The sequence below is a fragment of the Stigmatopora nigra genome, chromosome 21 (genome assembly GCF_051989575.1).
Source record: "Stigmatopora nigra isolate UIUO_SnigA chromosome 21, RoL_Snig_1.1, whole genome shotgun sequence".
In the NCBI taxonomy this organism is placed as follows: domain Eukaryota; kingdom Metazoa; phylum Chordata; class Actinopteri; order Syngnathiformes; family Syngnathidae; genus Stigmatopora; species Stigmatopora nigra.
Genome location: NC_135528.1, coordinates 6,143,400 through 6,157,886, shown reverse-complemented (window position 1 = coordinate 6,157,886; position 14,487 = coordinate 6,143,400). Strand labels below are relative to the sequence as shown.

The window sequence follows — 14,487 nt, the reverse complement described above, 5'->3', positions numbered from 1 at the left end:
AGAAAGTGGAAAGTATTGACTACACACGTTTTTTTTTAATTTATGGAAAAAATGATTCCCAACTGGGATTTGAACCAAAACTGCCTGCATGACAGTCAGGTGAACAGACCTCTGCACCATTTAGCCATACTTTACTTTACAATTATTGGAAAGTCATGACTACACACGGTTGTCTCTATTTAAGGGCAAATGATTCCCAAGTGGTCTATTTAAAAAGACATATGTACCTATCCGTCAAAAAGCACTCTTAAAATGAGAACAAGGGCTATAAAATCCCCATATGACAACGTACCGAATTCGATGCATCCTGTAAGAACTTTATCAGGTCTTCCTTCAATTCATCGTCACTTTTGAGCTGCTCTGCGGTAAACTCCGGCATAGCTCCTGGCTCGTCCGCCATTTTTGAAGAGGATAAATATTGCTAATTCCAAGGGCGATGTGGTCCAGGGGCGGGGCAAACCCTTTGGGAAAATCTGATGAAACAAGAGCAAACTCAAGCCAACACTGGATTCAAATCCAGTGATTGCAATGTCTTAATAGTGAGTAAAATTGATTTTATTCTACATGTTACCCTTATTTATTGTAAATTAACACATAAAAGTCGAAATAACGGGTGCGGGATTCTGGCCACTAGACCACAGTGACTTCTGAAATACAGAAATTGGAAGTTATATTTATCCTTTTACTTACCTCAATAAACAATTTGAGATTTGCAAAAAAGGGAATTGAACTCACTCTTGTTTAGAACTGGTTCCCACCTCTGGATTTGACCAAGTCTCCCCCACAGGACCACAGTGACATCTGGAAGCAAGGTATTGAAAGTTACATTTCTCCTCTCCATTACTCCAATAACATTGGTAAACAGATGTAAAGATGCAAGGGGTGGATTTGAACTCACTCCAAATTCAACACTGTTCCCATCACTGGTTCTGACACAATGTCTTTGCCACTGGACTACAGCAACACCTTGAAGGAGAAGAATCAGAAGTCAGATTTATTCTTTTCATTACCTCAACACCATTGGACAAGAAGAGGAGTACTGTCAGTGCTGGATTGGAACTCAATCCTGATTTAAACCTGTTCCAAAATTCAGATTCTGAACTAATGTCTTAACCACTGGACCACAGCAACAATTAGAAGTGAAATAGTCAGGTCACATTTATCCTCTACAAGATGAGTGATCTTAGTGGTGGATTGACATTTTTTAGCAAAAAAAAAACAAACCATAATATAGTGACGCTTTTTACGTAACAAATGACATATTATAGTAAGGCTTTTTTTGTAAAAAAATAACATAATATAATAAGACATTTTTGCAAAAAAATTACATAGTATAACAAGTCTTTTTGTGTAGATAATGACATAGTATAGTAAGGCATGTTTTGTCATAAAACAACACTTTTTCTATTAACAAAATGACTATGGTCTCAGCAATTCCAGCCTTGTGTCAAACGCATTGCCTTGCTCTTCTTGCCGTTTCCTGAATCCTGAGCACCCCGGACAGGGTTACTTCAGCCATCAGCTCGAGAGTGACAACTTGGATGTTGCAGGATTCAATCCTGCTACCTTTAGCACGGTGAGCAGGCACTCTTACCCATGAGCTCAGTTCTCTACCCACCTCCTTACTATTGCAAGGAATGTTTCCGTTATCAGCTCAAGAGTGACAACTTGGATGTTGTGGGATTTGAACACACAATCCTGTGAGCTAAAAATAATGATGAATTTTACAATGTAAGAGAGAACATTGGATTTTATAAAAGGTTCACTTGTATTCTTTTGAGAAGACAGGTAAGCCATGGAAAAAATAGAGCTAACATTTGATTTTATTAATAATAAATAACTCATGTTAATGATATTAAATCATTCATTTGATTGCCGACACTTAACAGGTTGACAGTGGTACATTCGGACAGTAACAAATTACAAACATATATTTGTTGTATTTCTGAAATTTGATTTATCTCTAGATTCTATGTCCATACACCTCACAACCCGTCCTCTTTTCCTCTACATAATAATCAACACACATTTACAAAGATTTACAGCACTGCATTGTGGGAGATGGGAGTGCCCGTGGGGATATGCCGTTGCCAGGCAACAAGAGGAAGAGATAAAGTAGTCGTTAGTTTCGAAAATGAGACTTGGGCAGAAAGCGGGTAATGGAGAAAGGATAAAACTTGGGACACCGATGATGGCAGAATGAGAAATTCTATTCAAGCGTACAATCCGCAATAATACAGTTCCAAAGGTATTTGTACTGAGAGTACATCTCAGATTGATTTATTCATCCTTTGTACAGCTTTAAGGTAAGATAACGTCCTAGCTAATCACAAAATGTTGCGCCGATAAAACCAAATGAACTTTTTACTTTACCCCTCAGCTTGTGAACAGCGTTGGAAGTGAATCCAAAGAAGTGGAAGATTCAGAAGGAGGTGGGCCCTATTTGAACTGACATTTTGTTATAGGGATTAAGAAGAGGGAGGCAACCATGGGGGGCTTGGACACACATTGGGTCAACATACTCTTACTCTCCTTTTCCTCGTGATGTTCAAGTGAGAAGAGTGGTCACAGTCCTTCTCTCCATTTTTTAGGAACTGGTGAATGGAGACGGCATTCTAAACGTTGGGTCCTTTGATGGAACCTGCCTCCTGTAGTCTGGGAGATGTGTACGCCGATGCCGCCAAGCACATGGCCGCCTCGCAGTAGCCCGGCAAGCCCGAGGGTCCCGCTTTACCGGGATGACCGGCTAGGCCAGCCGATCCCGGAGGGCCGCTCTCGCCTGGCCTGCCGTCTCGCGCCACGCCGTCGACTCCGGGAGGACCTGCAAAGTAAGACAGCGTTCTTTAAATTCTTAGCAGATTTTTCACTTGGGTGAGTTAGCATAAGATATTCGGAACATACTTTTATCATTTGATGACATGTATGCATATAAACATTTTCAAATGAGCTTGTTTTTCTCCGTTTGAACAAAATTTGGCTACCACAATCTTGGATTATCACTCAAGAACATATGTTTAATGACTGAAGTTAATGATATTTTTTAAACAGGTTCTCCTACAACGTAAATAGATCAGCACCTAAAGCCAACAATATCATCCTTGGCAAGATAATCTCACTTACCTTGAATTCCAGGGCTTCCTGGAGCTCCTTGGTGGGGTTTTCCAGGATCTCCTCGGTCACCTTTAGCCCCCCTCTTTCCTGAAAAGAAATAATTAGTATTTACTCAGATAACCACTGAAAATACTTTGTCATTTATACCTTTTAAACCTGTGTTTCCAATCTGCCCAGGAGCACCAATCATACCAGGAATGCCCCTAGTACCAGGCAAACCATGTGGTCCTTGAGGCCCCGGTGCGCCCGGAGATCCAGGAGGGCCAGGAGGTCCCATGACCCCGGCGCCACCGAGCACGGCCCTCTTAGCACTCACGGCCACAGCTGCAAGCCTCTCTGTAATAAAAAGGTATATATGATATTTATTCATGGTGTGATATCATTTTTGGTCATTTGGGACTTTCATTATTTTCAAGGCAAATCTCTGGATACCTACCTTGCAACATCTTCAGCACCACTTCAATAATATGCTGATCAGATGCATCTCGCCCCTGAGGAGGAGATCCAAATGCGTCTTAAGTTCCAAAACTTTGGTAAGTATTTCATAGTAGAAAATGAGAAATGAATCCAACTTACCAGTGAGCCCTGAATGCCAGATTTGCCGGGAATGCCTCGCATTCCATTAAGTCCTCTTGGGCCTGGAAGTCCAGCAGGTCCTTGGTCACCTGGCTTTCCAGGGTCTCCAGTTGGACCGTTGTGTCCAGGGTCACCCCTCACTCCTTGCTAGACCCCAAAAAAGAGAGTAAAAGGTCATGTTTTGCAATGATTGATTCAAAACAACACAAATCTACAAAGCTTACCTGTCCTTTAGGCCCAGGTTCTCCAGAAAAACCCTATTAAAACCAAAAGGAAACATTTTCAAGTGAACATTTTTTCATATCACAAAGCATCTAGACATGTTTGACCTTTTTATCAAATTTTCAGCTTGAAGTATCCTCCCTCAAATTTGCTTTCTTACCTTCTCTCCTTTCTCACCGCCCAATCCTTCCACACCTGGGTCACCCTAAAATCAAAAAAAGAGGCCAATAACGTTAATGCTACCTTTTAGATTGGTCCATTTTCAGAGTTTGAAACGTGCAAAACTCCTACTCACAATGTCTCCCTTTGACCCACTTTTTCCTTGGAATCCCTGAAATAAAAACACATTTTTTTCAGTTTTGATACATGTATCATTAAATAGAAGTATTGATCTAAGCCTGGCATCGACATAGGTAAGGAAAGACAAGGTAAGAAGATGTGACCTAATCGTTAAACCAAGGACAATGAGGATGTTGAGATGATAAATAGTGCTTGCCTCATGCTGTGATTTACTATGGAATTTTAACTTTACTCCTGGTTAAACACTGCCACCTAACGGAAACACACTTCCAACTCTGTTCTTGCAGATTTCTCAAAGCCCACCTTGTCTCCTTTGGTTCCACTGAGTCCTTGAGCACCTGGGACACCCATTGGCCCCCTCTCTCCTTTGATACCCTGCCAATGAAGAACAATGAATTAATCCTTGCTTCACACTTTTATCAATGAAATAAAAGCATAATCACAACTTACATTCTTCCCGACTATTCCTTGGGGTCCTACTGGGCCACGTTGACCTCTGTCCCCCTGTAATTTTTTCAATAAGTTAAGCATCTACCATTATCAATGTGATATATTCATATATTTACCTTAGGACCAGGGACTCCGGTCATACCGGCCTCACCAGGAACACCGGGTTCGCCCTAGCAACAAGACATTTTACATAAGCAACAGAAATACATTTAGGGAATTAAATAACATATACAAATTACCAGAGGTCCAGGGGCACCGGACACGCCAGCACGACCCCGTGGTCCAGGCTCGCCCTGTCAAGACAGACAATTAGATAACAGGTGTACAAAATATGTTGTAGAATACTACGTGAATCGAGGCTTACTTTAACTCCAGGCCCGCCTTTCGTACCTGGACTCCCGGGCAATCCCTGTAGAAAATACATAAGAAAAATCCAATATAATATTCATCAAAAGTAGATCAATAAAGCAGCTAGCTGTGCCTAGTAAGTTAATTGATCGACTTTGACAAGTGTGAAAATCATGATGTCCGTGATGAAGAATATAGGCATTTTAACTACAGCTTATTATTATAGATATGCATCACACTATTATTACATGAGGGTATTTGGAGTAGTGTCAGTGGAATGACCGCCATGCCAAAGCCTGCATCTCATGCTCCATTACCCCCGACTCAGAATGGCGGGTACACAAATGTGAATCACTCCTGCTTTTATTTTGATAAATCACTATGTCGCAGAAAAGGGGAACGCTATCTGAGGGTAGTTTAAAATTCTAGGACAACTTTGGTCAAAGGTTCTACATTATCTTGCCTTTACGAATCACTCACCGCCGTTCCTTGGTGACCAGCAGGACCTGGCATCCCGGCTTGACCAGGTCCGCCCTAAAAAAACAAAAGGCGGACATTACAAGAATAAAATATTTGGCGAAGACGGCAGGCTAGCTTTTACTTTGAGTCCGGGAATACCGGGTGTTCCATCTTTTCCATCAATGCCAGGCAGACCCTGAAAATGCATACACGTGAGCCAGAGGACTTCAATAAACAAGATCTTACGTCGCACCATAAAAAAACCACTCACATTGTCTCCTTTTTTGCCTACTGCACCCTGAGGTCCCTGAATACCAGGGTTGCCCTGAGGAAGAGAATCAAATGAATGTTAATGTATTCAAATCACACACCAGGATAGGATATATTTTTTTGTAAAAAGATATATTTCAGCCCAAAAATATTCAGCAAAACATGCTGTGAAAGTCACCTACTTTATCTCCCTTGTCTCCCGCCTCTCCAGGAGCACCCTGAGGTCCCTCCTCACCCTGAAAATGAAATAGATTACCTAAGATGTGTGGATCTTCTTTTACTATCAACACAAACCTGTGCTCGCGGGGGTTCTTACTGGAGGTCCGGGAATCCCTACTGGTCCACCGATGCCCTTGTAACCGCGAGGCCCCTGCGAAAAATTCAAAAAAATGCAACAAGTGGCATTTAATGGCTGTAGATGGGTCACCCATTCATCCCCGTTGATGAAAGGGCAATTAGGACTGAGCTCAATCCACTAATGCGAGTCACAAAGAAAGTGAGGAGCCATTTTGGCTTGGCGACTAACTCAGTCGGCTAATTTTAACGGCAAGATAGATTGCCCCGGAGGATCATTAACTACATATGGAGACACTGCGGACCCAGATAACCCCAACTCATTAGAGGAAGCGAGAGATGTGCCATGGCATCATTTCCATATGTCCCGGTTGCGAGTAATGGATGATGTTTGTACTACAAGGGGGGGCAGGTCCTACTCTGGCTAAAAAAAAGGAGAGCAGCCTTTCCTCCAAAGATAAAGTGGTCAATAAAGTTAGAAAAGTATGAAAAAAATAGAGAATTATTCCTCACCGCCTCTCCTTTGGGACCCATCATTCCTGGATAACCTCTCACGCCCATTGGACCCTTTAAGAAAAAAGAAAGCAATGTAAAACAATCACCAGGGAATAAAAAGACAATTATTTAAATCATATTATGTACTGAATAGAGTGGTTTTAACGTACCGAAGGTCCTGGAATTCCTTGTTCGCCGGAGAGGCCCACTTCTCCTTTGATTCCCTAAATCATACAATTTAAATTGTGTCGATTATGTATCATAAGAGAAACAAACTACAATTTAACAGTGATAATGTTATCAGAAATATACTTGAGGATAGTTGTTCCATGCTAAACTTTAACTGAAGCAAAGTCACATCCTTAAAAACCAGCCATTAAAGTCTATTCCAACTCATTTCAGCTTTTAAAAGTCAACAAAGTGATTACCAATTAAAAGGAACTTCAACTTTGGATGTTTACCTAAGCATGAATATTTGAAATCTGTGATCCACATCCAAAAAAAAAAACCAACAACAAGGATTGAAGGATTTCATCCAGGGCCATAAAAGCTTTTCTGGCATGTTACTTATTCAGCTGCATCACCCAAACTGTCAATATTCAAGTGCACCACATTTTAGCATCATTCAAACACGAAAATTTTGTTTTAGGCATTTTAAAAGTGACCTTATTTCAAAATCAGCATATATACCCAATGATATAAGCTTGGTTACCACTTTCATACTCCCTTTGGAGCTAACTCACAGGCTGAGTCACATCTGTTAAACATTTTCCACCATGGTCATTAGATTTACTTAATACAGCCAAGGTGAGATGAGCACATGAACCCTGACCGGCTCATCCTTCCACCCACCCGTGTACCTGGCTTCCCATCGCCCTTTTATCCCTCTCGCCCTCTACACCGACTCCCCCCCTCCCCTGCCAGACCTGACTACTCCAGCCAGATTAACTCCCGTCCTGTGCCTCGGGGGGCTTCATTAGAACTAATCCTTCTGAACAGCGGGTGAAAATATCGGACTGTGAAATATGTGAGAATATCTAGCTTACCACTTTTCCAATACTGCCAGATTCTCCGAGAATACCTGGTCGTCCTTTGTGGCCCTGAAAAGCAAACACAAAGCAAAAAATAATCAATTATTCTCGGTCATTGTCGTCCATTTACAGCACTAAAACTTGCACTATGGATGTTAATATCACAATGATATGTTTAGTGTTGGTGGAAATCTGCACGCTGTAAAAAATAGCCTTATTTTTCCTTGTTTTTCTACAAGATTTGGGGTCACTCACTTTGACACCTTGAAGTCCCTGTGGGCCTTTAGCTCCTGCTGGGCAGTTGAGAGGACACTGTTGAAGGGACAAGGACATTTGTGAATGACATTGTGTCATGACACCATGTATTTTTTTAGCTTTTTTTTTACCTGGAAGTCAGCACTGCCTTCTTCTCCACCAATAAACTTCCCGGGTGGACCCTACATGGGGAAAAATAACAGTTTGAGAGCTATTGGCAACTGTTGCTTATGCAAACTGATAAATCATGGTCCATTTTTTTCTTTTGTGTGTTTATATATTGCATGTGGAGGTAAAATATCTCTTCAGAGGCCGCATGATTCAACCCACACATTTGATGGAAGGTGGCTTGGCGTGGGGCAGATGAGATAAGCACTAAAGCTAAAGCAATACACTCCCCAAAGTTGTAAACATCACTCCCATTGAAGACATCTCAAAAGATACATGTGGGAGAATATATCTCCCACTAGAAAATATACTTGAAAGCCTTCTACTCCAAAACTGGTGAGTTTTCAGTATGCAAAATATTCAGAAAGCTTGCCAGTATTCTACGTTGTGTTAATTTGAATGACTGCTTTAGAAGCATCAAACACATCATTTTATTCATTCAAAATATGTAATAGTCTCCTTTAAAGTAATACACTAATGTTCCGGCCTTTTTGTTTTAGTTCTATACTCTCCTCTGTGGAGTCTGGAGACGAGAACCAATTGTTTTTTACAGTAAAATATATGCATAAATCATTTTTTATTAATTTAGCTCCTTATCTTGTCCATGCTGAATATTCTCAGTCATCTTTTTTGCACTGTTTTTCAAATTGACAGATCGTTTTTGGAGACATTATGCAACATATACTGTATTTTTTTTAAATTCAATTATACCTGTGTGAACCAGAAAACAAGGACTTGATACTTACAGCCCTTCCTGGTGGTCCAGGGAGTCCTGGTGGTCCAGGAGTTCCCATCAAACCCTAAACCAAAGTAGAATGAGGGTTAAACAAAACAAAATAAACCTGGTGATTGTTTAATGTTAATAATCATAATAAGTGCTTACCTTTGGTCCAGTTGGACCAAGTTCACCAGGAACCCCAATAGGCCCAGGTGCACCCTGAATAATTAGAAAAATACCATAATAGGCATATTGTCCCAAAACAATGTGTATCCTGAAACAATGACATTTTTAAATATTCATCTTACAGCAAGTCCTGGGAGGCCGGGTCCCTGAGTGTACAAGAGAGGCAAAATGTTAAAGTATTTAATGACATTTGTTATTATTTTGTAAGCATATACTGCAGTTAAATGATGGAAGATGTATTCACTTAGTTTCCATTCTGATTTCATCATTTGAATTCATTATGGGCAGTTCAATGAGAACTGTCCAAGGTACTAAATGTCAAATTAATGCAATGCTTTGTCAAATAAATGCAGGGAAGACCACCATATTATTATTCCTTCTGGCATATTGAATGACTGTAAAATTTATTTTTTAACTGGGTTGATAGTCAATAACATGGAGGCGGAGCGCCATCAGCTGGTGGTATATTATAGTGCAGTTCAACCAGAGAAACAAACAAAACTGCAAATTACCTTCAATACATCAAACAAAAATTCAAAAATTGAGGAATAGCGTTAATTTAAGGCTTAGAAAACATTGCTTCAGTTTAGTGACATTATTGCCCACATTTAAAATGATTTATTATTATTACTTGTTAAATTTGCACACAAAAATGTATCATAATGTATTGACTAAATAAATAAAAACATACTCACAGATCTACCAGGTTCTCCACTCAACCCAGGCTGGCCCTGAAAAGAAAGAAAAATAATGATATAATAAACACATTAAATAAAACAGATTCAATACATTCATAGCAATTGAACAAAACTAGCATGATGATTTCATAAATAATAAGACAATTGGCCAATGGGATGGTATAATACATCATGTAACCACTAAAAACTAAAATTAGCTGGTACTATTTTCATATTTTCTGTCTTAAAATATTTTCAAGCTCAAGTAAAATGCAATAAATGACTTTAAGTACAACACAGTACATAATATTTCACTTTAACATCTCTTTAAACTACCACTTCATTACAATTCCGTAGCTTTTTTTTTGAATGTTTCACAATGTACTCCATCTGATTAATGTGTCAGCTATTGAAGTTACTCTGAAGATTGGTGTTATAAATGAATACGACGGCACCATAAATCCAATAACCCAGCCGCAAAAGTTTCAAACACATTAACGAGCATCATTAAAAATGTGAAGCCTCTAAATCAGTTCTGTAGTTAGCATCAAATACTTCAACGGAGGGTGGACACTCTTCTTTGATGGCTACTTTGACATTTAAAGCCAGGAAATATTTTAAAGAGTATATTTCAATATTTTTTTTGTGTAAGTGGGAACACTTGCCTTTGGACCAGGATTTCCCAATGCACCTCGATCCCCCTTTGCACCAATCAAACCCTGAAAACAGAGGAAAAATATCAAAATATGTGCATGGAGGTCAAAGTACGCGAGGCTGGAATTCACATTGAAACAATCTAGCATATGATTAATCTTGACACAGTTCCTTTAGGTAATTAGGGGGGAAAAAAAGGAGATTGAAATTCCAAAGAAGATTACCGATAAGACCTCTAATCATGGTGTGTTTGCAGTTTTTCTGTATAAAACTTAAGTATGAAGCACACTTTTGAAATGAATATATATTTACTAATAGTGATCCATTCCAAAAACAAACTAAAAATGCTTATATTTTTGTTTTATGACCATTGAAAGTCACATAGGGGAATTGAGTTTGTAAAAATATCCCAATAAATATGGATCAGTACAGCCTACTAAACATTTTACTACAAAAATGAGTCCATTAATGTAAAGGTGAAGCAAAACCTGCTATTATTGCTATACTATGAATGTATGATTAAAAGCAATAGTATTGCTTACCCTCCCAAAAAAATGGATTCATATCTGACTACTCCCTTTTTATACCCCACATTGGAGTATTTTACTACAACTTTTACGGAGGTCAACAACAAATATAACAATCCATTAAAGTATTGCTCTGGAACTTTACTAGTAGTCATAAATGCAACTATCATCTCTCTCATAATATTTGTGCCCCTGAAAAAATGTCCCAAAGGCCCAATGTGGAAGTAAACATGCTGTTTTGCTTACATCTATACCGTTCTCTCCCGGTACACCATCGGGGCCAGGTTGTCCTGGTTCTCCCTTGGGCCCCTACCAAAAAAAACACATTACAAAAATAAATAAATACAATTAATAATGATATTTAATGACTTTAAATGGAATGTTGCTTACTGGTGGACCAGCCTGGCCAGGTGGACCTTTGTCTCCCTGCAAAAAAATTAAATATATATGATTAAGGCATGGTTTGGATACAATTAGGTTGGAGTACTGAGTACTTCATTGTTCACAGTAGTACACATATTGAAAGTTTTTGGACAAAATCATCGTGCAAATATGTTTTGAGCATTTTTTTTTTTTAGATAGTAAATATTATGTATTGAGGTACAGTATATGTGATTATATCTAAACTAAGCTTAAAATCATTTTAATTCATAGAAGACTATTCATAGATAGTATATTTTAAAACAAATTAGATGATACTGCAATGTTGTTGAATAGCTATAATCCACAATGCTCATTTTTTAAATAGATTACAAACCATTTGGAGTTCTTCCCAATTGTTTAATGATTTTTTCATGAGACCGCTTAATATTGACTCCAATTAAATGCTTAAAAAAACATTTTTGCTGTTTCCTGCTGTGCAGAATATTTGGAAAAACTCAGAAAATATCACAAATCTTTCAGATGGCCGTGACATAGACCCAGATTAATTTCTTTAGGTCTACCGAGTGCCCCCCCACCTGAAAGACCTCCTGTCTAGCCTAAACAGAGCTCCTTTGTAGCATTGCCTGTTTGCATTTTTAGAGCCCTCTACTGGTTGAGCTTTTGAAGCACACTAAAGTGCCAGCCTGTCTTTTTTTTATCCTGCACAATCCTCCTCTTTGTGTTGGATCAGGTGGGCAAGCAGTGGGGGGGGATACTCACATCAATGCCGTCTGAACCAGGAGTGCCAGAGGGGCCTGGTATGCCTGCCTGGCCTTGGGGTCCAGGTGGACCTCTCTGAAAGAGGACAAAAGTTGCATATTAAATCAACTCTACATCACTTTACCTATTTATTTTCTTCATTTCTACCCATTAATAGGAACATATGCATAACATAAAAAAATATGTCATTTTTTTCAGCAAAAAGCCATAAAAGTAAACTAAATAAACCCATTTTAGTCAAGCTAAATGGAAAAGTTGCCAAAATACAGGTTAATTTCTATTAATGCTCAAGTGCAATTATATAAATATTTTCAAAAGTAAACAAGTGTTTCAACTATTAACTGTAGCAATATAATGGTGTTTATAATAATATCATCAATAATTAACCAATATGAATAATTGTAAATGCTAATATTGTCTTTAAAGACAAAAATAACCATTAAATACTAAAGATGAAAGTATCACAAGAGTATCAGGGGGTGCTGGAGCCTATCCCAGTTAACTACAGGCATCAGGCGGGGGCACAAGGACAAAAAGTTTAAAGTTGAACCATAAACATGATGAATAGGAATAATTAAAAACAACATAAAGATAAAAAAAGCACAGAAAGAGGAATATTGAGAATGGGGCAACCCCTGTATATCTTCATGGTAGTAATCCTTCCAGGTTAATCCAAAACTCTTTTTCTTTAGGTATTCAAAAAATAAAAAGGATGAAAAAAATGTGTTGTCCTCCAATGTAAAAGAATCCAGCAGATAGGTGTCACTTTAAATAAGGCCTTTCAAACAGAGTACTCATTGTTAGTTTGTTTGTAAAGATGCCAAAGTCCTTCAAATTCCATCCTCCACAAATGACATTCTTCTTTGTTTAAAAAAAACAACAACAACAATATTTTACAAAAAAAAAACATCAGCTGGGATAACCTTGCTGCTTTCCATTTAAAAAGTTGAAATGCAGCAACAATAATAATAATAATCCAAACAAGTGAAGCCTGTTTCACTGCAGAAAATCAGAAAATCCATCTTTTCTTTTAGAATTTAAGTCACCCAGCATAACAAAGAGTAGAAAATTAGTTCAATCCGCACTAACTTTGCCACAAAAACAAAATAAAAGTAAAAATAAAACCACTGTTTTTAAGGGGGACCCCTCAAATTTTGCATCTAGCAGGTGTCGGTTATCTACTCACCACTTGGGCCAAAACCAGGCAAAGTGTCTGCAGCACCACCCAGGACTTGAGCACGAACGAGAGGGAAGCCATAGTCCTTCTCCTCTGTCGGTTTCTCTCTCCTGGCTACGGCAAATTCTTTCTTCTTGCTCCCCTTATTCCTTTCCGGGCCAGCTCTGTGAGGGATAAAAACTGCTTCAGAGAAGGTGAGGGAGTGAGTGGGGGTCGGGAGTATGTGCACACTCAAGGAAAAGGAAAAAAAAATCTAACTTTGAGGGATAGAGTAAATGAGGAGGAGGGGGTAGTAGACTGAGATGGAATTGGAGGCATTTGAGATGAAGTTAGAGGATAGAAACATTGCCCATGTTGTTGGATTATGGGTTGTACTAATGTAAATGTACTAAAACCAAATCTAGAGGATGAGGATTAACAGTGGAACTGTTTATTCTGATTAGATACTAATGGAGGAATATTTTGCTTTTTTTTAAGTGATTATCATTTAAACCAATCAAGAAATGAGTGGTTGTTTATTTCATTTCACCAAGAGAGTTCTACAAAACTCAGCAAAAAAAGACTATTTTTCTTACAAGAAGAAACGTGTAGTTCAGTGAAATACCCACTAGGTGATAGCAAAGCCAAGCTGGTACTGTACCAGTTTACTTTTTAAGAAAATGAATGATGCTTTTTTTTAAGACTGCATCCATATTTAAACACTAAACTAATAAGTTTATTTAACATATGTTCTGTTCTGATTCATCTTCTTCCACTAGCCCAAGGTGTAAAAAAAAAACATATAACCCTATACTACGAGTAGAAGCTGCTTTAACTCATCCACAAATAAGCTCTATTTTCAATTCTGTGCACTGTAACTCCATTTAATAATAACCTTTCCTTGACCCATTCAAAAATAATCTCCTAAACTCTTGTATTTTTTCTTTGGGTAGACTGAATAGATTTAGTGAAGCATATAGCTATCACGCAGGGTCCTCACACTTTCTCACATCCCCCTTGGGGCTATTTTGTCCAAGATTTCCCCTCCGTATTTTGGATTCATCGAGCCTGACAGCAGTTTCACACCTCTGCGTTTTGTTGTTGCGTTACAAAAGAAAATAGTCCTTTTTTCCAAGCGGCTTTTTTTTGTCCTTCCCACTGAACTCTTTGACTCAACTCCCCAGCTTGTCTCTATGTGACTTATGGCTGACCGTTCCCCTTCTGTGACTCGCCGTCCGGCTTCATCCATCTCTTTATCTTCCAATTTTCCTTCCACGTCACTCCGCCCTCTTTCTCCTCGATAACCCCCGGAGGTCGTACGCTCGGCATTTGTCAGTGACACTTTGGACACACCCTCCTCTCACGCCACTGAGTTGATTGAAAACCTGGGGGCTGGTGAACCGTAACGCTGACAGCGTTATACTTGATCAACTTAAATCAGCACAAA

At 38.9% G+C, this 14,487-nt stretch overlaps 1 protein-coding gene across 1 annotated transcript; it reads right to left on the bottom strand.

The window, feature by feature from the left end:
* Positions 1 to 1,805: 1,805 nt before the first annotated feature.
* col9a2 (procollagen, type IX, alpha 2) lies at positions 1,806 to 13,311 on the bottom strand. Its single transcript, XM_077743933.1, has 32 exons — positions 13,071 to 13,311; positions 11,885 to 11,959; positions 11,132 to 11,167; positions 10,988 to 11,050; positions 10,226 to 10,279; positions 9,579 to 9,614; positions 9,006 to 9,029; positions 8,863 to 8,916; positions 8,726 to 8,779; positions 7,943 to 7,993; positions 7,812 to 7,868; positions 7,572 to 7,625; positions 6,696 to 6,749; positions 6,544 to 6,597; positions 6,053 to 6,106; positions 5,919 to 5,972; positions 5,738 to 5,791; positions 5,609 to 5,662; positions 5,488 to 5,541; positions 5,024 to 5,068; positions 4,899 to 4,952; positions 4,776 to 4,829; positions 4,660 to 4,713; positions 4,513 to 4,584; positions 4,205 to 4,240; positions 4,070 to 4,114; positions 3,912 to 3,944; positions 3,688 to 3,834; positions 3,548 to 3,602; positions 3,259 to 3,447; positions 3,121 to 3,198; positions 1,806 to 2,821 (listed from the first exon to the last, which is right to left on the bottom strand). Exons 1-32 carry the CDS (start codon positions 13,140 to 13,142, stop codon positions 2,616 to 2,618), a joined length of 2,076 nt encoding a protein of 691 aa, XP_077600059.1. The 5' UTR covers positions 13,143 to 13,311; the 3' UTR covers positions 1,806 to 2,615.
* Between the last annotated feature and the right edge of the window lie 1,176 nt (positions 13,312 to 14,487).